Consider the following 23,772-nt stretch of genomic DNA (forward strand, 5'->3'; position numbering starts at 1 on the left):
AAGCAGAAGTTATACGTGTCTTGGTTGCTCCATATGTCCCTTGACCTACATGCACTAACAGCTAACTGCAGTTTTATAAGTTTCATCTCTCTGAAGCAACAGGATATATGTAAAATACATTACCTTATACCTATTCATACATATATGAGTTACACGGGGTAACTTATTACAAGTAATGTAATCAGATTACTTTTTCAAGTAACTTGTAAAGTAACGCATTACTTGTACAACAAGTAACGCATTACTTGTAATGTACAACAAAATATCATTTTGTTACTTTTTCAAATAAGTAATGCAAGTTAAGCAGTTGAAGACTCTGCAATCACTACACAACCTTACAAAACAAGGCACTTTCCAAGATAAATGTTATTTTCTACATTTCACTTCTGCTCTGGTTATTTTTTAGGGATGGGCATTTTTCAAAAAAATATTGTATTCGAATATTCGTTTATTTAAATGAAGTTTAACGAGAAAGACATTATTTTTAGTCATTGCACTTGTGTCACCATTTCTGAACAAGCTAATGATAAGCAAATATAGACTACACAACAAACTTACACTTACACTGTATATCTTGAGATTTCTTTTAGTTGAAAACTATAAAAAATGTGTATAAACAAAAAAATTAAGCTGAAGCAGAACGAATGCAATGAACACTTTGTTAAGTTATGACGTGCCTTTTTAAAGTATTGTGCACCAATCAGGACATAGCATCAATCAGCCTGCTGGAACCAATCAGATGACTTACACACATAGACACACACAGACACTCACAAAACAACAGAGAAATAACAAAACACAAACCATAGCTTCGTAACACACTAATAAATCAGATGCGCCAGTCATTGTGCAGAACGTATATTCATTAGAGTCAGCCTATGGTTATCATGTTTATATTGTTTCACATATTTATGTTCAGAAAAAAAAAAAAAAATTCACATGCTCGGGTGAAAGTTGGCTCCTCAGTCAATATTGGACTCTTCGTGCACACTCCTAGTTATTTCCTAACCTAGTGTTAAATCATGTGGCTTTGTGTACTATGTGAGATCTTGCTACTATCTGAACAGCCATGACTTCTGTTTCCCACCGCATTAAGATTGGTGAATTCACCTCGATCATATTTGATTAATGAATGTAATAAAGTTTGATCTAGGTTACCTAATCTAACCTTTTGTTTTTATAGGTAGTGCTCAAGCACATGGTTTCTAATTTCATATTGTAGTTTTTAAACTTGCCAAATTTAACACTCTCTAGCAGACAGACGGATGCTGAGGAAAAATCATTTGTTGCTCGAGAGAAAAAATACATTGCATACACACATACAACGACATAATCTAGAATTAATGCATCATAACATAATCCAACAAAGTCTGTTACACATTGTAAATGTATTTTTATTCATCGTTTTGTCGGTCTTACATAAAAAAACAAACATGAAAAGTGCTTCTCCCCATTTTTTGGAAACAACTGTCTCCATTTGTTTATTATGCAACAAAGATCGCTAAAGTCAACAAATTTTACTAACAGACCTACCAATCTCTGTGTAAAAATAAATAATGATGCTGCCATCTTTCTAAAATCATTTTGTCCCCCTTGTAATTTGGCTCCCCAGACAGCAACATAGTGTCGGCCCAGATCCGGCCCACATCTGGTACCACTAGGTTGCTGTCTGGGTCTGAATCTCAGGTGAAAATTGTCTTTTAGACCCACCTCTACAACATTTTCATCTCCGTATCGTAGCCTGATTCACAGCGGTAAGCTTTTAATAGGTTCTATATGAAATATGAGATTGCCGCGGTTCGTCTCTGCGTCATTACGTCACGTCTGTATACATAAAGAAGAAGTCTCGGCTAGTAGGCTATTTTGCGTGTGAAGTTGCTGCAGGTGGCAGATCATTTATAGCCTTAAATACATATATGCTGAGTCCCAATTCGCATACTATCCGTCCTAAATAGTATGCGAAACTAGAATTAGTACGTCCCAAATCGTAGTATGTTGAAATGAGTGTTCCAAAGATACCCGGATGGTCTACTATTTCCGGTTAGAATTCGAAGTGCAGATCAATGCACACTCTAACGGCTAATATTGCCCACAACCCATTGCGTGCGGGAGGCAGGAGCTTTGCGGTGATGGTGGTGATGTAAACCTGGCAGTCGGGTGCAGCAGCGGAGATGTGCCCTCAGTTTTGAAGTGTAAGAATTCAAATGTTTAACCCTAATAAAAGTTATATTTTATTGTCTCGTAATATTAATGGGTTTATGTTGTGCCAAAAAAGTACCGTGTTTATCTTGTAGGGTCCGATGAAGATACTGAGCGCCTCATTGCAGGCTACAAAACAATAAATAAAAAGGCTCTAGTAAAGTGTCATGCAAGTGTCTTTTTTATGTATTTATTTTGATGTTTCTGTCTGACTTTGTAGTAATACTGTGGCTGTACAAATGTTAACTTTATCAGTCCAACCAAAGAAACTACACTTTTACTATAGTAAAAGCATGGTTCATTTTCATCGGGGTATTTTTAAGTATTATACACAAGTATAAGGTTAAGTATGAAATACGTTAAACAATAGTTACATTTTAAACTTTAAATATTTTAACTCAGAAAATAAGTAGCTTTCGTTACACACATTTGCACATGAACGTCAGAACCAGCCGCCTCACAAACGACCTGCGTCTGGTTGATCTACGACGACGCCCTGCTTCACTCCTCAATTTGGTAAAACACATTGTAAATGTATTGTGGAAAAAAAGATGGGAATAGTAAATAAAATTATATTGGACATATAAGAATGACTGAAATGTAAAATGTTTTGTTAACAGTCGAGGTGTGCGTAACTAGGCAACCACGTTCAAGTTCACGTTGCATGACGTCATCGAAGTATGTCCCAGAACGTGCATACTCTTTTGCTACACACTCAAAAGTATGTACTTTTTCCTCACAAAAAAAGTACATACTTTTAGGTCGTAGTATAAGTAGGCGAATTGGGACTCAGCAATAGTCAAGTAGTGTTGATAACATTAACAATTTGAGAACAAAGTATAACTATAATAATTTGCACGGTTTGACATGATCTGAGCTTACTTTAAGATCGTAAGATTTAATCACCAGTTGAACAGAACAAAGTGGCTGATAAGTTACTACGTTCAGATGACATTTTCCTTCTTATTTTGGAAATAATTCCTGGAGGTCGTATCTGTAATTCTGAAGTACAGTGAATATCCACACTGGTGCATTGACTGACAGCCCACACATACACCTTAAGACATGATTCATCCGTGCTGAGGAGCCGTGCGTCAGAATGAGAGTCGTAGATCCAAATGCAAGTAAGCAGTTTATTGGCGACAGGCAGAACAGGTACAACACTCAAAACACCACGTTTAGCAGGCAGGAGACCTGAATGCCACAATCACAGGAGAGTAAAGAGTGACAGGAATAAACACAGCGCGGATGCAGACTGATGACTGGTAGACGAGAACTCCAGACGATCTCCAGTAGCCTGGATACACAGACGAGATCGAGGAAATAACTCCGCTAGGAAACTCAGACACAGGAACAAGGTGAGAGAACACAAACAAGAGTGATAAACCAACACCAAGCATACTTCACTCCCGCTAGATATAGGCAGCTAACAAGCAGTAGTAACTAGCTGCAGCTGAGGGCTGATTAAGTGATCAGCTGGTTACTAGGCAACAAACAAGCACTACACACACAGACCCCACACCTACAAACACACCAACAAATACACAAAATGAACACACGGATCGATGAACCGTGACACCGTGCTGATGCACAACGCATGTAAAGATAATTCCCCAAATAACTGCAATTGCAGACAATCCAACCGTCTCCATTGACTTTGCATTGCGAGAATGACTGCCTCATTGTCGTTTATGACTTATAACAAAAAACAAAACAATGTCTAAAAGATGCTATGCGACAAGGTGTACAGCAGACAAGCTAAAAAACCCAGAAATAAGTTTTCATAAAAGCTGTCGGCCCACAAAAACAAGTGTTTTTTGACACAAATGTGGATACAGGCAATTGCGTCAGAGCGCAATGTGTCATATTACTCTGAGAACGTCTCGGTTAAGGCCCTTGCACACTGAGTCCGAAATTATCGCATGCGTTTTTTCGCTTTCGTGATTCGGTGGCTCTGAATTGTCAAAACACCATTCAAAAAGCTTGCTACGGATGCGAAAAATGCAGAAAATCGAACCTGATTCGATTTTTTTTTGACGGACGAAAGTTTTGGAGGCAGTGTACAAGCGTGATTGACATAACGTGAGGTCGTATTTATTTTTTAACGTGCAAAAATTTCGGACGCGAATTTCAGACTCAGTGTGCAAGGGCCTTTACTAGTGTAACCTTCGTTCCCTGAAGGAGGGAATGGAGACATAGTCGACGTGTTGACTGAATGGGATCACACCACACCAGTTATCTTCAAGTAGTATACAAACGAGACAATGGACATGCGTGAAATTGCATAACACACCCGCCCCACAGCGCGGGTATAAATAAGGAAGTGGATGCACGCATCAGTTGTTTTTCACTGAGGAGCTGAGCATAACCCGGTCAGCATTGGTCCAGTAGTAGTGGCAAGGGGATTACGTCTCCGTTCCCTCCTTTATTAGTAATGTGTACTGTGTAGTAACCTGAACGGGGGCTTAGAAACAGGGCCCAAATCAAGCACACAGATCCCTAATGGTATAACTCACTAGTTTGAGTACAATGAGAAACAGGCCTCACTTTGAAGCCTATTTTCATATCGGCTGGAGGAACGGCTCTATCGCAACCCTCACCAGTAGGAAGCGATGACCACACACATGGCAGAACGATCTGCACACAGATGTGTAGCAAACAGTACTGCACACGGGCGGGTGCCGGACGAACTGAATCGTCTTAGCCGAGTCTGATGACACAAGAACCGGCTGAGTCAGTCGGGAGCACTTTTCGTTGCAACAGCAGGCCAACACAGGGGGCTCAATGTATCAGAGACGTACTCAGAGTGAGGCAACGGGTTAGAGACAGGGACCCAGCTCGGAAGGCCTGAAGGCGGCCCGAGGCAGGGTCTGTGTTGTAAACACCTGTCTCTAGGTAGCGGCAGTGAATGCGTGAGAAGGCGTGAACAGGTCCTCAAATGCACTCAATGCCAGCTAATGAAGCCAAGTCTGTAGTTACGGGGGAAACGCTGGATCAGCCAGGAGCACTTCGTCCGGTTGTGTAGTGCTACAACCGGACGAAGCAGCGGAACCGCGGATACCACAGATTTCAGGCAACAAAACAGGGACCCAGCTCGAGGGGCCCGAAGGCGGCCCGAGACAGAGTCTGTTTCGAGTCTGATGGTGCGGAGAAACCAACTGGACGGGTTGGAAAGCACTTTCCAGGCTTCCAAGATCCGTGCCAGGGGAACCAGGGGCACCACAGACGCACCCAGGGTGGGGCAGCGTACTCAGAGGGCCCAGGGGGCGGTCCGGAGCGGGGTCTGAGTGTGCAATGCAACACTGACCTGTTTCCACTGGGCGGCATTGGGTACGGGAGAAGGCGTAATCGGGTCCTTGAACCGTACCCGTCTGCCGGCTAGCGAAACGAGAGGATTGACGGATGTGAGGCTTTACAGGGTCGCCCATCAATCTGACTCTCTTGGAACACAGGACTAGAGGAATTTGTTCTTCTAACAATTCGGGAACCACTGGACTCCGGGGAGCCAGCGGTGGAACAGAACCCATCTGAAGAACTACCTCCCCCAACCCTGGGTGGCCTGTATCAGGGACGCTTTTTGCCACTTTTTTTGACAGTGTCTGATACAGGCTGGGCGGCCTGCTCTTCGCTGAGGCCTGGGCTGCGGCAGAGGCCTAGCGGGCTGAGCAGTTGCAGGGGGGCGCCCTCGGCGACATGCAGGTGGAGGAACTGCCAGCAGCAGCGGGGAGCTAGTTTCAGCAGGCCCCAGGGCAGGATGTGTCGGACCTCCTCCAACTGCGACTGAGCTGCAGAGAACTGTTGGGTGCAGTTCTCTGCTGCGTCGCCAAACAACCTAAACTGGAAAATTGGGGAGTCCAGGAGTCGAACCTTGTTCGCTTCCGCCATATCAACCAGGCTGAGCCAACTGTGGCGTTCCTGAACCACCAACGTGGACATCGCTAGACCGATCGCGCAGGCCACAATGCTTGTGCTCCAGAGCGCCAAGTCTGTTGCGGTGCGGAGCTCACTCATGAGCGCACGGTCTAGACTATGAGTCTTCTCCTTCTGTTGTTGTGAAAATGTTTATATATACAACACACAACTCAAAATAACAACTTGGAAAAGTAACTGCACATCTCTCAATGGACTCAATGACTGGCAAATCTACTCATTGTACATTGTATGTATTTTGCAACATACTCCAAAGTACTATGAACATTTATGTCAGCTCACACATAATTAGTGCAGATTTCACAGTTTCACTCTTCTGCGGTGGTGTCCAACGCTTTGTGTTGCTGCACTGCACCTTCACCTCTTTGTTGTGTGAGGTCCTGCAGATACAGTGATCCTCCACTTGAAGCGTGGCCCTTTCAGGTTTTGCTTGTGTTTGGTTGTAAGTAAATACTGGAACCTTTTTGTTCTGCAAAGCTCTGTACAGTGTTTGTCTCATATTTCTTTCTTGAAGCTGGCACTGCTCTGGTTTGACGCCATCGCATAATACAGTTGCAAAAGCCAATGCAAAAAATCTGCAACTGCTCGATGACAGCTGCATTTGTACGGCAGGCTTTCTTATGTCAAAATGGGGTGCTTGTGGACGAATCAACCAGGATAGTTTTTGTGTATAATAGTAAATATGTAAATAGTATTGGTCATGATTTTGGCAGGCAATTATCAAAGAATACAACAGTAAAGCAACATGAAAATCACCTAAGCGGTACTCGGGGAGACGCTGAACAAGAATCTGGTGGAGTTTGCAGAAAACAATTTTTTTAAATTTATTTTATTATATATTTTTTGTCTGCCGACACCAAGCGCCTACACCTTTAGCCTACCACGCAACCTTGTGAAGACGTGCAATATATTTTCAAGCGTAGATGGCGTGACCGTGCTTCTCCGATTTTTGGGTTCGTTTGTGTGATTGTCTTGATGTTTGGAGTGAGAACTGTTACTGAATGTCAAGTCAAAAGTCAAAGTTTGAGATCTGTGAGTGGAATTGATGGGAATAGATTTCAAGTGTTGCTGTTGCCATGTTATGTCTGCTCTTTACACATCTTTGCCAGATCAAATGAGTTAGTAACTTTACATTATTAAAATATACTACAGCAAATATTGAAGGCCATGATAATGGACAGAAGCCAGTGGGTAAATTTGGACAGGATGCCATAATTACATCCCCATTCTTTTTGCAAAGTAACATATTTATAGATATGAATAGTTTCACACAGGAAAACATAAATTTTGTGTTGTGCTGCTGTTTATTTTCAATTCATATTAGCCTATCAATGCATATTATTTGAGAAATAACAGCATAATCTTTTTTTAGTAGAGCAGTTTTTTATCAGTCTTTTATCATCTATCCTGACTCAAATGGTGTGTTTCTAACAGCAAACACTCAGAATAAATAATTAATCTGACACCATAAAAGTAATAAAAAGTAAAAGTGTTTCTTGGAACTAAAACAGGAGTTGAACTGGAAACAGTTGCTTCTACTAAAATAAAATAATAAAGTCTGTGCGTTTACAGCTGCATGTGTAAATCAAGTATTGTAGAGCAGATCTGATGCTTCAGTCATTGATATTGCTATGAGGACATTATCAGTAAGATTAAAGTTCATCTTTTGTTTTGCCTTTTATTTCAGACATACCAGAAGTTTAATATTTACATTTCATAGTTGACTGTTGTTTCGGACGATCTTGAAGTAGCCTACAATGTAATTGATGTATAGTTATATCTTATTCTTCTGTTCTTTCTCTCCATCTTCTTTTTTTTGTCTTTTATCTTTCAGTTTTCAGCTAATCACCGTTAACGCTTATTTTCTCATTTGTATTCTGATGACATTGAACACATTGTTAATACATTTTGTACACAAAGTTGTATATCATAAATATGTCATTTCTGTACCTTTTGAAATAAAAACCTGCTTCCTTCCTCATTATCATGCATCACATGAATAAAAGGAGTAAAATGAGTCTCTGATCCAAAACCCACAACAGATGGCGCTAATTCGAGCCGCTAAAGAAGAAGAAGAAGAAGAAGAAGAAGAAGAAGAAGAAGAAGAAGAAGAAGAAGAAGAAGAAGAAGAAGAAGGAGAGTCTTCTGAGGTGAGGAGAGCAGTTCGCGGTATTTCTCATATTCACACAAACATCACACACACTTACAGTTTGATTAAGCGACAGACTCATTTCTGTATTGTTTTCATCGATCACAGCGATACTTGTGCGTCTTTTCTGGCGTCTTCCTTCTGAAATAAACATTTAGTGCAGCAGCTGCGAGCATGAGGAGAATATGTTGAGTTCATTCAGACCTGAGCGATTTTGTGTTCGTTTGTGTGATTGTCTCGATGTTTGGAGTGAGAACTGTTACTGAATGTCAAGTCAAGAGTTAAAGGTTGAGATCCGTGATGGGAATTGATGCTGCTGCTGTTTTATTTTATCTTTAAAAAATCAAATGTTTTACTTACTTCACATTGTTAAAATACTGGAACAGATACAGCTAAATACTTCACATTGAGTTTATAATGAGTTTTTTTTTTTTAGGATCATTTTGAATAACATTAGTGCAATGAATCTAGTTACTAGAAAATCGAAATATATTTTAGATATTGACATTATACTGTTGTAGTTATGAGGTGGTTTATTAAGATGAATTCCATTTGTGTTTGTTTTTATATATTTTTTATGATTTATCCTTGTCAGATGGTGAGAAATAACAGTATTTTTTTTTCAATAGGGCAGTTTTACAGGATTTTATCATCTATCCTGACTCAAATAATGTGTTTTTAACAGCAAACACTCGGAATAAAGTGAGATAATCTGCTGATGATCCTGAATGGCTTGTTGAATGAGTGTTGATAGTCTGAAGCTCATCAATATTAACAGATCTGCTGAAAACACTCTTTATTTCATGACAGTAGTTCCTGTTTTCACCTCATTTATTATGCTGATGTCTTCCAATCTCCTGTAAATTGACACTAAAGCTCATTTCATTGGTGTCAGCAGACTGAGGGGATTTGTTGGTTACTCTATTTCTGTGTTTATGATGTTTAACTGTTTTTCTTACCATTATTTATACTTGGAATAATTTAAATAATTTATATGCATTCTTTTAGTTCTAGATAACTGTATTTTAATGAAGAAGCAGAATAATGTTAGGATTAGTAATACAAATAATTAATGAATGGCATCAGTTACTGTAATATGATTAGATAGACTGAAATTAGATTGAAATTTTTGATTTTGGCAGATCACACTGGAATTCATCATCAGTGAAGCTCCTCCCACAGCAATTCTCCAATAAATCCTGGAATATTCCCATCGGCTACAAGTGAAGACGAGCATCAGGAAGAGCTGAAATCTGCAAAGACTGAGTTTATTAAAGAGGACAGTGAGAACATGAGTGATCCAGAACCCTGCAGAATGAAACACACTGAAGATCCTGAAGAACAAAGAGGTTGGTGTTTATTCTTCATTCATTCATGATGCTGAAGAACATTCATGTTAGAAACATTCAAGCACTTCATCACATTTAGATAATCAGTTAAACTTTGAAATGGTTAGGGCTGTAATCAACCAAAGAAAATCTAATATTACGCAAGTGGAAGTATGCAATCCGCGTGATATTATTAATTTGAGCTTCAAAGGATAGTGTGCTATCCATGATGACACCTAAACTTTTAACCTGTGAAGAAGGACAGATTGCAGTATTGTCAATGTACAAAGACAGACAATTAGATTTAGACAAAACAGATCTAGTGCCAACAAGCAAAGCCTCAGTTTTGTTGCCATTTACCTTCAAGAAGTTAGCTGAAAGCCAATCTTTAATTTCAGCTAAACAGCTGGACAAAGATGGTGGTGGAAAAAAAACAGTGGGTTTGGCAGACAGGTAAAGTTGGGTGTCATCCGCATAACAGTGGAAATTAACACCATATTTCCTCAAAATACAACCAAGAGGGAGCATATAAATAATGAAAAGAAGCGGGCCCAAGACAGAACCCTGGGGAACACCAGTGGTGACTGTAGATGTTCTTGATCGAAAACCCTTTAATTGAATACGCTGACTGCGTCCAGATAGATATGACCTAAACCAAGACAGAGCAGTGCCAGTAATACCAATAGAAGCTAACCTGTCAAGAAGTATCTTATGTGAGACAGTATCAAAGGCAGCGCTCAAGTCTAGAAGGACAAGTATGGTTAAAAGCCCAGAGTCAGCTGCCAACAGTAGATCATTGGTTATTCTGACAAGAGCAGTCTCAGTGCTATGGTGGGGACGAAAGCCAGATTGAAATTGTTCATACAAGTTATTATTGGAAAGATGTTCATGAATTTGAATTGCAATACACTTTTCCACTACCTTAGAGATAAATGGTAAATTTGAAATTGGACGAAAATTATCAAAATTAGATGGATCACCCCCTGGTTTCTTAAGTATGGGAGTAATAATAGCAGATTTGAGATATGGAGGTACAGAACCAGAAACAAGTGGAGCATGAACAATTTTAGTAATCAATGGCGACAGGGCTGGTAAACAAGCTTTCACTAAAGGAGTTGGTAGAGGGTCTAACTGACAAGTCGAAGATTTAGATTTACCTATCAGACCCACTATCTCTGAAGTAGTTGGTATTGTAAAGTTAGAGAAAACAGAGTGGGGAGGTGTGTGAGTGATAGACTGACAGGAGTCATTGTGAAGAGTACCAGTACGTAATTGCTGATGTACATTTTCAACCTTAGATGCAAAAAAAGTCAAAAAGCGATCACATAAGTCAGTGGAATACATATCAGATGGCAAAGAATCAGGTGGTTGCAGAATATTGTTTACCACCAAGAAAAGGGACCTGGAATTCCCATTGCTAACTCCAATTATGTTGGAGTAGTAATCAGATTTAGCCTTGGACAGTGCATTCTTATAATTTTGAATATGTTCAGCATACATTTCTTTATGAACAGTAAGGCCAGACCTGACGTACAACCGCTCTAACCTACGGCCTTTAGTTTTAAGTTCACGCAGTTCAGGTGTAAACCAAGGAGCTGAATGTACAAATGAAACAGTTCGAGTTTTCACAGGTGCAAATTCATCTAAAATCATGTTTAGTCCATCATTGTAATATGTAACCAGTTCATCAACAGTAGAGAAATCAGATTTACTGGAGAAGATGGCAAGTTCATCAGCAAGAGTAGGCACATCAATGTTCTTAATATTCCGAAATGTGATCGGACGACACAGGTTTACTTTAGAAACTGCCAGCTTGGCACAAAAAGACACCAGCAGGTGATCTGATATGGACAGATCAGAAACAGTACCGTATTTTCCGGACTATAAGTTGCACTTTTTTCATAGTTTGGCTGGTCCTGCGACTTATATTCAGGTGCGACTTATATATCAAAATTAATTCAGACTGAGATGAACCAAGATAAAACATTACCGTCTACAGCCGCGAGAGGGCGCTCTAGTTGGCGGAGTTATTCAGAAGCGACACCATATGAAGAAAATTCAATGGATTCAGTGATGTGGAATGAGATCGCGGGAGCTTGGTGAACTTGTTTACTGGTAACTTGCTTGTTGGACTCCCTGGCTTATGTTAATTTAGCCTATTCAGCCTCCCAGGTATATGTTCTTTATGCTATTGTGTAGCTGAATAACTGTTACAGGGCTGCCAACTTTTGAGTTTAGCTTGGAGTGAGATTTTTTTTATTTTTTTTGGCGGGCGGGGGGGGGGGGGGATGTAAAAACAAATATTGCATCACAATAAGTGTAATTGTCAAAACATTTGGTAACTAAATAGAATTTTATGAAGTTTAGTGACAACATGTTACAATGTTTACATTGTACAATGACTGGTATAGGATACAGTTTTTATTATTGCTTGACAAAAATTTCAAGATTTCAATTCCATTCTTGTGATTTGATTACGATTTTGATTCAATATTGATTCATTTGGATACATGTTTATTTTAAATTTTATTTAAAAAAATAATCTCACCTAATGCTGTAAACATAGAGGGCCCAATCTGCTGGTATTATTAAAAATAACATTAAATTAAATATAATTCAGTTTTTGTTATAATAACAATTATTTAATGACATAAGTAAAAATATAATAAATATATAATATAGTGCTCAGCAAAATCTCCTCTCTAGCTCTCTATTCAATTAACATGCTATGGTCGTTAAATGGCTTTCCTGAGGTAAATGTAACATTATGTGACATAATTGTTCTCCTGCTGTTATATTGACCTCTTTCCGTGGTTGAAAAACACTAATTGGTCGATATTATGTATACTTTCGGTAAGTTGTACTGCATCTTTTTAAAAAAAAGTATACTTTCGGTAAGTTGTACTGCATCTTTAAAAAAAAAAGTAACAGGTGATCGGTTCACGTGCACTTGAACTGAGGCGCTCAGCAATCTGTCACGTCACATTTACAAGCGCCAAACGTATTTTTGTCTGAATTTCGTAATGAAATTGACGGAATCTAAGAGCTGAGAATTAGTTTAATATTAAAAGTACCTCTTTGCTCCACAATTTTTCTGTGCGTGAGAAAATGGATGTGTGGCGTGAGAGCGTGTGAAAAGTGTCAATTGCGTGAGTCTCACGCTCAATGCGTGAGAGTTGGCAGCCCTGCTGTTAATGTGTTGCGTTAACATACCGGATACCTACTCAGCCTGTTGTTTTGTGTGCTACTGTGTAGTTAAATAACTTGCCTTTCCAGATTAAATGTATGTTCTTGGTCTTGGATTTTGTGAAATAAATTTCTAAATAAATGCGACTTATACTCCAGTGCGACTTATATATGTTTTTTTCCTCTTCATGACGCATTTTTTGACTGATGCGACTTATACTCCGGAGCGACTTATAGTCCGGAAAATACGGTACAATTATAAGGTGTTATACCAAAACAACAAACAAGATCAAGAGTATGCCCCTTAGTATGAGTGGGCAGTGTGTTAAATTGTTGCATACCAAAGCAATCCAAACATGATAAAAATTCACATGTAAATGCATTACTGACATTATCTATATGAATGTTAAAATCTCCCAGAATGATTACATTTGGAGACATGGAAGATAGATAAGTCAAAAGTTCAGATAGTTCAGTTAAAAAAGGCATTATTGCTCTTGGGAGGACGGTAAATAGTTGTGAGGATGGTAGGAATTGCTCCATTGATTTTTAAGGCAATTGTTTCAAAAGAAGAATATCAAATCAAATCAAGTATATTTGTATAGCGCTTTTCACAATACAGGTTGTATCAAAGCAGCTTCACAGTATTAAATTAAAATAAAATAATACAACAAAGTTTGTTTCTAGTGGAATTTATTGATTGATAGAATAAAATTAAATATCCCCAAAATATCCCCAACTGAGCAAGCCAAAGGCAACAGTGGCAAGGAACCGAAAAAACTCCATCAAGTGACCTAATGGTGTCCTAAAACTCCATCAGGTGACCTAATGGAGAAAAAAAAAACCTTGGGAGAACCCAGGCTCAGTCGGGGGCCAGTTCTCCTCTGGCATTTATGAACTAGAGGCCGGATTGTAGTTTGAACTGTGAGATTAACAATATTATATGAATGCCTGGCCGAAAAGATGCGTCTTTAATCTAGTTTTAAACTGGGAGAGCGAGTCCGAGCAACGAACAGTATCAGGAAGACTATTCCAGAGTTTCGGAGCCAAATGCGAAAATGCTCTCCCTCCTATGGTTGATCTGGATATCCTAGGTATGACCAAAAGCCTTGAATTTATTGATCTTAAAGAGCGCGATGGATTATAGGGTGATAGAAGATCCATTAAATAGACTGGAGCTAAGCCGTTTAGGGCTTTATAAGTCAGTAGCAATACCTTATAATTAATACGGAACTTTATAGGTAGCCAATGTAGTGATGATAAAATCGGTGTTATATGATCATATTTTCTTGATCTAGTAAGAACTCTAGCAGCTGCATTTTGGACTAACTGTAGCTTGTTTATTGAGGATGCAGGACAACCGGCTAATAAAGCATTACAGTAATCTAGTCTCGAGGTCATGAATGCATGAACTAACTTTTCTGCATCAGAAACTGATAGCATATTACGTAGCTTAGCAATGTTTCTAAGGTGGAAAAAGGCTGTTTTTGTAACATACGAAATATGATTTTCAAAAGACAGGTTACAATCGAGTATAACACCCAGGTCTTTTACTGTAGAGAATAAAGTAACAGGACATCCTACGACGTCAAAGTTGTATTGTGAGAGGTTCTGTGGGCGGTTTTTCGAACCGATAAGTATTACCTCTGTCTTGTCTGGATTTAATAAAAGAAAATTACGCGTCATCCAATCTTTTATATCTTTAACACACTCTGTCAATTTGGATAATTTAGCGTTTTCATCCGGCCGTGATGAAATATATATTTGAGTGTCATCAGCATAACAATGGAAACTAATTCCATGTTTCCTTATAATATTTCCAAGTGGCATCATATATATTGAGAATAATAGAGGGCCTAACACAGATCCCTGCGGCACTCCATAGTTTACTGGAGTTATGATCGATTTTTCTCCATTTAAATAGACAAAATGGTAGCGGTCAGATAAGTATGATCTAAACCAGCTTAATGCTTGTCCTTGAACACCAGTATAATTTTGTAGTCGATCTAAGAGTATTGTATGATCTATAGTATCAAACGCAGCACTAAGATCGAGTAAAACTAGTATTGAGATGCAGCCTTGGTCAGAAGCTAAGAGTAAATCATTTGTGATTTTAACGAGCGCAGTTTCAGTGCTATGATGCGGCCTGAATCCTGACTGAAACTTTTCATAGATATCATTTTCTTGCAAGAAAGAGCCCAGTTGAGCGGACACAACTTTTTCTAGTATTTTAGACATAAAAGGTAGATTTGAAATGGGTCTATAATTTGCTAGATTATTATGATCTAATTGTGGTTTCTTAATAAGAGGTTTTATAACTGCCAGCTTCTTGGAACATGACCTAAAGATAAAGACGAGTTAATAATATTGAGGAGAGGCTCTTCCACTACAGGTAACACTTCCTTCAGTAGTTTAGTTGGTATAGGATCTAATAAACATGTTGTTGTTTTAGATGAAGTGATAAGTTTATTTAACTCTTTTTGTTCTATAGTTGTAAAGCACTGTAATTGTTCTTGCGGGGGGAAAATTGAGGCTGAATTATAAGGCGCGATTGAAGATTGAACCTTTACAATTGTGGTTCTGATGCTTTCTATTTTCTCAGTGATGAAGTTCATGAAATCATTACTACTAAACTGTAACGGGATATTTTGTTCGGGTGACGTCTGTTTATTTGTTAGTCTAGCCACGGTGTTAAATAAAAACCTAGGATTGTTTTGGTTGTTTTCTATTAGTTTGCGGAGGTGCTCAGTCCTGGCCACTTTTAGGGCCTTTTTATAACGTGACATACTGTCTTTCCACGCGATTCTAAAGACCTCTAAATTAGTTTGTTTCCATTTACGCTCTAAATTACGGGTTTCTCTCTTTAGAACACGCGTAGTATTGTTGTACCATGGTGCTTTAATTTAACGGGTGCAACAACATCCAATGTTCTAGAGAGAATGGTGCTCATAGTGCTAGTTAGTTCTTCTAGTTCATCTGTTTGTTTGGGTTCAGGCAGCAGCTGAGACAGATTAGATAAGCAATTTGAGAAATTATCTATGGTGGATGGAAGGATTGTTCTGCCTGGTCGATAACGCGGCGCCGCATGACATATTACAGCAGTACGTAATATGCAAGTTACCAAGTAATGGTCAGTGACATCATCACTTTGTGGAATGATATCTATATCGGTTGGATCGGTTCCATATGATATAATTAAATCGAGTGTGTGATTAAGACGATGAGTTGGTCCGGTGACGTTTTGTTTGACCCCAAAGGAATTCAATAAATCTATAAACGCAGCCCCTAACGCATCATTTGAATTATCTACGTGTATGTTAAAATCTCCAACAATTAATGCTTTATCTACATTGACCAATAGATCTGAGAGAAAATCTGCAAACTCTTTTAGGAAATCAGCGTAAGGCCCAGGCGGTCTATATACGGTAGCCAAGGCTAGAGATAATATGGATTTTTTTCTAACATCTAAGAGTGTAACATTTAGTACAAGTATTTCAAACGAAATAAACGTATAACCCGTTTTCTGAGTAACATTGAGAATATCTCTATAGATTGTTGCAACACCGCCGCCACGACCAATCAGACGGGGTTCGTGCTTATAGGAGTATCCAGGAGGAGTAGACTCATTTAGACCGAAATAATCATTTGGTTTAAGCCAAGTTTCAGTAAGGCAAAGTACATCGAAGCTATTATCTGTGACTATTTCATTTACAATAACTGCCTTAGGTGTGAGTGATCTAATGTTTAGAAGACCTAGCTTTAAAAATTGTTTTTGTTTACTAATAGCAACATTTTCTGTTTTAATAACAATTAGATTTTTCCTAGATCCTGCAGTAGATTTATTATTTGATCTCACTAAACGAGGAATAGACACAGTTTCTATGCAATGTTTTACACTAGTATTTATATCATTTAAATTTAAATTGGTGCAGGAGAGACTATGATTTGGACTTTTGGTTACTAGTCATTTAATGGTATTTAACATTTTGGAGATGTTATCCGACAGAAGATCCACTCCGAATCTGCTTGGGTGTAAGCCATCGGCACGGAAAAGCCTAGGACGCTCCCAAAACAAATCAAATCAAATCAAATCAAGTATATTTGTATAGCGCTTTTCACAATACAGATTGTATCAAAGCAGCTTCACAGTATTAAAATAAAATAATACAACAAAGTTTGTTTCTAGTGGAATTTATTGATTGATAGAATAAAATTAAATATCCCCAAAATATCCCCAACTGAGCAAGCCAAAGGCAACAGTGGCAAGGAACCGAAAAACTCCATCAAGTGACCTAATGGTGTCCTAAAACTCCATCAGGTGACCTAATGGAGAAAAAAAAACCTTGGGAGAACCCAGGCTCAGTCGGGGGCCAGTTCTCCTCTGGCATTTATGAACTAGAGGCCGGATTGTAGTTTGAAACTGTGAGATTAAAAATATAATATGAATGCCTGGCTGAAAAGATGCGTCTTTAATCTAGTTTTAAACTGGGAGAGTGAGTCCGAGCAACGAACAGTATCAGCAAGGCTATTCCAGAGTTTTGGAGCCAAATGTGAAAATGCTCTCCCTCCTTTGGTTGATCTGGATATCCTAGGTATGACCAAAAGCCTTGAATTTATTGATCTTAAAGAGCGCGATGGATTATAGGGTGATAGAAGATCCATTAAATAGACTGGAGCTAAGCCGTTTAGGGCTTTATAAGTCAGTAGCAATACCTTATAATTAATACGGAACTTTATAGGTAGCCAATGTAGTGATGATAAAATCGGTGTTATATGATCATATTTTCTTGATCTAGTAAGAACTCTAGCGGCTGCATTTTGGACTAACTGTAGCTTGTTTATTGAGGATGCAGGACAACCGGCTAATAAAGCATTACAGTAATCTAGTCTCGAGGTCATGAATGCATGAACTAACTTTTCTGCATCAGAAACTGATAGGATATTACGTAGCTTAGCAATGTTTCTAAGGTGGAAAAAGGCTGTTTTTGTAACATACGAAATATGATTTTCAAAAGACAGGTTACAGTCGAGTATAACACCCAGGTCTTTTACTGTAGAGGATAAAGTAACAGGACATCCTACGATGTCAAAGTTGTATTGTGAGAGGTTTTGTGGGTGGTTTTTTGAACCGATAAGTATTACCTCTGTCTTGTCTGGATTTAATAAAAGAAAATTACGCGTCATCCAATCTTTTATATCTTTAACACACTCTGTCTATTTGGATAATTTAGCGTTTTCATCCGGCCGTGATGAAATATATATTTGAGTGTCATCAGCATAACAATGGAAACTAATTCCATGTTTCCTTATAATATTTCCAAGTGGTATCATATATATTGAGAATAACAGAGGGCCCAACACAGATCCCTGCGGCACTCCATAGTTTACTGGAATTATGATCGATTTTTCTCCATTTAAATAGACAAAATGGTAGCGGTCTGATAAGTATGATCTAAACCAGCTTAATGCTTGTCCTTGAACACCAGTATAATTTTGTAGTCGATCTAAGAGTATTGTATGATCTATAGTATCGAACGCAGCACTTAGATCAAGTAAAACTAGTATTGAGATACAGCCTTGGTCAGAAGCTAAGAGTAAATCATTTGTGATTTTAACGAGCGCAGTTTCAGTGCTGTGATGCGGTCTGAATCCTGACTGAAACTTTTCATAGATATCATTTTCTTGCAAGAAAGAGCCCAGTTGAGCGGACACAACTTTTTCTAGTATTTTAGACATAAAAGGTAGATTTGAAATGGGTCTATAATTTGCTAGATTATTATGATCTAATTGTGGTTTCTTAATAAGAGGTTTTATCACTGCCAGTTTAAATGTTCTTGGAACATGACCTAAAGATAAAGATGAGTTAATAATATTGAGGAGAGGCTCTTCCACTACAGGTAACACTTCCTTCAGTAGTTTAGTTGGTATAGGATCTAATAAACATGTTGTTGTTTTAGATGAAGTGATAAGTTTATTTAACTCTTTTTGTTCTATAGTTGTAAAGCACTTTAATTGATCTTGCGGGGGGATAATTGAGGCTGAATTATAAGGTGCGATTGAGGATTGAACGTTTACAATTGTGGTTCTGATGTTTTCTATTTTCTCAGTGAAGAAGTTCATGAAATCATTACTACTAAACTGTAACGGGATATTTTGTTCGGGTGACGTCTGTTTATTTGTTAGTCTAGCCACGGTGTTAAATAAAAACCTAGGATTGTTTTGGTTGTTTTCTATTAGTTTGCGGAGGTGCTCAGCCCTGGCCACTTTTAGGGCCTTTTTATAACGTGAAAAACGTAAAACAGATTCCAATTATTTACAAAGAGCAGTTTGTGCTCGTTGCAACATGACATTAACCATTCATTTAGCGCGAATAGTCTACTAAACTTTTCATGTCCTAGTCGGTACGTGGGAAGCGGTCCTGACACTATGATCGTTGTTTCAGGCGATGTGCTGCGTACCGTATCGATCAGATTCCTGAAGTCTTTCTTCAGAACCTCTGTCTGGCGCAGCATTCGCATTCGAATATGTAGACAAAGTTAACTGAGATACTTTCAATTTCTCTTTATGAAGTATTGCTAGCCCCCCTCCCCGTCCCGTATCACGTGATTTACAAACATAACTATATCCTGGGGGAACAGACTGATTTAGATTAAAAAAGTCATCTGGTTTCTGCCATGTCTCAGTAAGACAGAGAAAGTCAAACTCACGGTCAGACAGTAGATCGTACACCAGAGGTCCTTTATTGGAGAGTGATCGTATATTAAGTAATCCAAAGGAAAAATTGTTTTACCAGAATCGTTGCCAACCGATCTGGCCAGGTTGGTTAATACACTGTATTAGCTGCGCACTGTGCACAGTACTTGGTAGCCTTGTTGTCTGCCTAAATAAATTATAAATAAACATAAAAAATAGTAGGCTATTTGCAGTATTTTAAATCGTTTTTGACCTAATTATTTTGCACTGAAATGAGTCTGACACACAAGTCTGTCGGCTCTGCAGCGTTGCATCACGTGCACCTGCGCAATATCAGAGCCTATGATTTATGAAAATAGTACTATGTTGTCAACTAGTGATATCATCACAAGAACTTTTGAGGAATATGCAACATAATTTAGACAATTGTTTTTTTGTAGCAGAATAGAAGAACAATTGTAGAAGAGGACTGACTATGAATTAAACTCTCTCACAAATAAATAAATAATATTCAGCAAACCTTCTAGTAGCCTACTTTCTTCAATCTGTCTCTCTCTTCTTCAGTGGGTTGGGCTAATCCAAAAGAAGTGAAAACAGAGCATTTCTTAAAACTATAACACTCAGGAAGTGACATCATCTGGGCTCTTTCTGCAGCATAATGGGAGGACAAGAAAATAATCTCAATCCATTGTCTCACTTGTAGAGTTGTACAGTGTTGATCACATTCATCAACCCTGTTACCAAAGTTACTGTAAGAAGAATCTCTATAACTATGAATAACTTGTATGATATTTGACAAATACAACTTTATCAGTAACTTGGTGTTTAATGACAATTCCTAAAAAAAAAAAAAAAAAAAAAAAGAATTGTACACTATGTTGAAAATGACTAAAATTCTGGTAAAGTTGTTGCAAATTGGGAACCAGATATAAAATAAATGTAAAAAAAAAAAAATAGTTAAAATAGTATTAAGCTTTATCTGATGTTGACAATCAATATAAAAATGTCTCAAACCTCCCTTTACTGACCATTTGTTGAAAAAAAAAAAAAAAAAAAAAAAAAACAGAACATTCTGTACCATTTCTTGGGCTGTAATCTCCCAGTCGATTTATTGGTCGATATGTTCTGGCTCGACCAAAATTCTGATTGGTCGATTTTTGCCGCGTTCATTTCATCAGGTGGAAAGCACTAATTGCTAATGGGGTGTTTTCAGAGCACCCCTGTTTCACAAAAGTTTTTTTTTTTTTTTAAATAGATTTAACTTTATTATACAGTAATATTTTGTTACTTTGTTACCAGTATTTACTTATATTTATTTCAATGCTTATAGGCTTTATTGTGTTGTTTCTTTGTTTTTGTTTTTATTTCAAAACAACCCCCCAACCATCGCACCACCAGCAGTAGTTGGTCCATTACCACCGTGGTGGTAAAAAACTGCCACCGTCACAGCCCTAATGTTGTGGCATCAATCTTTTGGGAAATCACTTCTCAGAGAACCAAAGTCTGAACGCCCTTCTGCAGAAAGACGCTCTAAAACAGTGGCAGCTTCTCACATATATACCTACATCCCTTCCAAAGATGGCCCATACACAAAATAAATATATTTGAAATATATTTTCTGTATATATTTTGGAATATATGCAAATATTTGAAATTGGCCCAATAAATATATTTCACACTTAACATCATATATTTTTGTTATATTTCAGAATATATTTCAATGTATTTTTTTCTGTATGGGTCCCCAAAAGTGTCAAAATATATGTTGCATATATTCCAGATACATTGAAATATATTCTGAAATATAACAAAAATATATGATGTTAAGTGTGAAATATATTTATTGGGCCAATTTCAAATATTTGCATATATTCCAAAATATATACTGAAAATATATTTCAAATATATTTATTTTGTGTATGGGAATACATTCTATAGATATTCTGAGAAATAGTTTGTACCATGTGAAATTATTGAAATAGAATTATCTACTGCATCACATTCCCGGCTTTCAGGCTTCCAAAGTCAAACCAAAGACACACACACAGAAAGGAAATAATAGTGTACAAATCTATAGCTAAATTACTTATTTTCTAAATAACAAAATCTTCAACACTAACTTGACTTGAATTCAAAACGTTTGTGTTATTTTTCACAGGGTAATTCACTTGAGCTTGTGTTTCTGGTGTTCCACTTTCACATGCGCATGAATGGAAGTCAGTGGAAGGAAAAGTCTAGTGTGAACGGCCATTAACCTTTTACTTAACGTTTTTAGTAAAATAAATATCAATCTCAAAGTTGGTGTCAAAAAATGGCTGTATTGAATATTTTAGTGTTAATATCATGTTAGATAATTGTGACATTGATCAAATATATTTAATATTTCTTGTTAACCCCCTGGGGTCGGCGGTATCGCCGGCGATACCAGCTCGTTTTTTTTCTTATCAGTTCAAAAGAAATTAATTTTGCTCTGTTGACTTTATTACAAACAAGTTTCATACATCAATCGATCCTGTTAAGTGTGTATTATTTTTGTGTATACTCACAATAAAAACAAAGTGTTGTGCTTTTTGCCAAATAAAGAAAAATAAACGTGATGCGAGTTCTGCCTTCTCTCTGTCAGTGTAGTCCATTCTGAAACGTGTCCGAAAATGAACAATAACTCAGCGAATACTCAGTCAAACAGGCATACAGACACACAGGCATGAAGCTTGAATTCTCTTCTTTTAAATTAAGTAATTTATATAAAAAACAAATATTCTCATCTTGTGAAATCTGTATTAAAAGAGAGCGATTCCAGTCGAGCTCATTAGAGCTCATTCAAATGTAATGTGACCACGCCCCGGAGAGCGCGCGCTATTCAAACGCAAATGAATGAGGCAGTCCACGCAAACCTGTGAACGCAAATTCTGAGAGCCATTTCAGTCCTGTGAAACGCCCACATCAGCTGTAAACACAGCGTGCCGCGAGTGAGGCATATAGCCTACCTAATAATCCTGGAGAAAAGTTTCCTCAGAACAGTGCTGATATGAGGAGCAATAGATCCCGCTGAGGAGTGAGGTAGGCTAAGTTATCTTTTCTCAAGTGTTAATGGAATAACGTTATGGAATAACGTTAGTGTAGGCCTATGTAAACCGCAAAAAGATGAATCGCGTTTCTATAATATGAATCGCGTTTCTGTGAGATGAATGAAGGGTACATTTGTAAAGACTGTTTAGCCTAAATATGAATCGCGCGTCTGTGTGTGAAAGAATAAACCGCTTTAATCAACTAAAATGCTTTGCTATACTGAGATGAGTAAAAAAAATCGACTGAAATATGTTGAAATAAAATGTCTTTGTATAAGCAACGTATTAAACTGCAAATTAACATTTATATGCCCTAATATTTCATAAAAACAACGTTACAGTCAGGCGAAATATGAAAGACAACATTTTGTTGACTAGATTTGGGTACAGTTTTTACTGTAGAATATACTGCCACATCAAATAAGCTTTTGTTTAGCAATTTCTGCTCATATGTTATATATATACATATACATATATACTATTTTTGTCAAAAATAAAGTCATAAACTAAGATGTTAGATGTTCCAATGTTGGCTATATTCAAACTAATGAATACATATGATAAAATGTAGGCCTATAATCATTTGTTTACAAAGAAAGAGTACACTTGAAATATTGTTGAAATTGTAATTATTGTTGTAATTGTAACCTTTTTAATAAAATAGCAAAACATATTTACAAGATAGATGTAAGCAAAATCTTAAATGGTCAATATAAGTCTTCTTCTAAATATATCTTTTGTCCTTGCATTGTGGCTCAGTCAGTGTCACACCTGAATGAATGGCTCATTATTCAGAGTGGGTGGGACATTGTATTCTCAGGTGTAAACCACTCCTCGTTCACGCCCCCCTCGCATATTGGCTTTCCAAGCAAAACCTGTCTTACACAGTTTAAATCAATGTATTGTTTTTTGTGAACGATAAAGCAAGACTATTTTCACATAATTTTGAAGCCAGAACTCGAAGCGACAACATCCATTAGTCAAAAGTCTTGTGAACACATATTTAGTATGAGTTTTGTGGTCTTATTTCAACAACTTTCATTTTTATTTTTTTCAATAACCACGCATAAACATTATTCTCTTAAAAATACAAACATATACATGCATGTTGATCACATATTATGGTAGGCCTGTTTGTGCTATATAGAGTGAATTTACACCTTTGCCATTAACATGTTTATAAATAACTGAAAAAAGCACAAATGTCAGGGCATGTCAG

General features: G+C 37.6%; 1 protein-coding gene across 2 annotated transcripts in view; it reads left to right on the forward strand.

Moving 5' to 3' along the window:
• Positions 1-8,216: 8,216 nt before the first annotated feature.
• LOC311078308 (uncharacterized protein) overlaps positions 8,217-23,772 on the forward strand; it is a 31,833-nt gene continuing 16,277 nt past the window's right edge. For both annotated transcript variants that reach the window (XR_014605126.1, XM_084107048.1), the window contains exons 1-2: positions 8,217-8,279; positions 9,421-9,627. Coding sequence is in view for 1 of the 2 variants with exons in the window: in XM_084107048.1 (XP_083963174.1) it covers positions 9,570-9,627 (58 nt within the window). In the remaining variant the exon portion in view is untranslated. The remainder of the gene's footprint in view (positions 8,280-9,420; positions 9,628-23,772) is intronic.

Source organism: Abramis brama, assembly GCF_963993115.1.
Source record: "Abramis brama genome assembly, chromosome: 1".
Lineage (NCBI taxonomy): Eukaryota > Metazoa > Chordata > Actinopteri > Cypriniformes > Leuciscidae > Abramis > Abramis brama.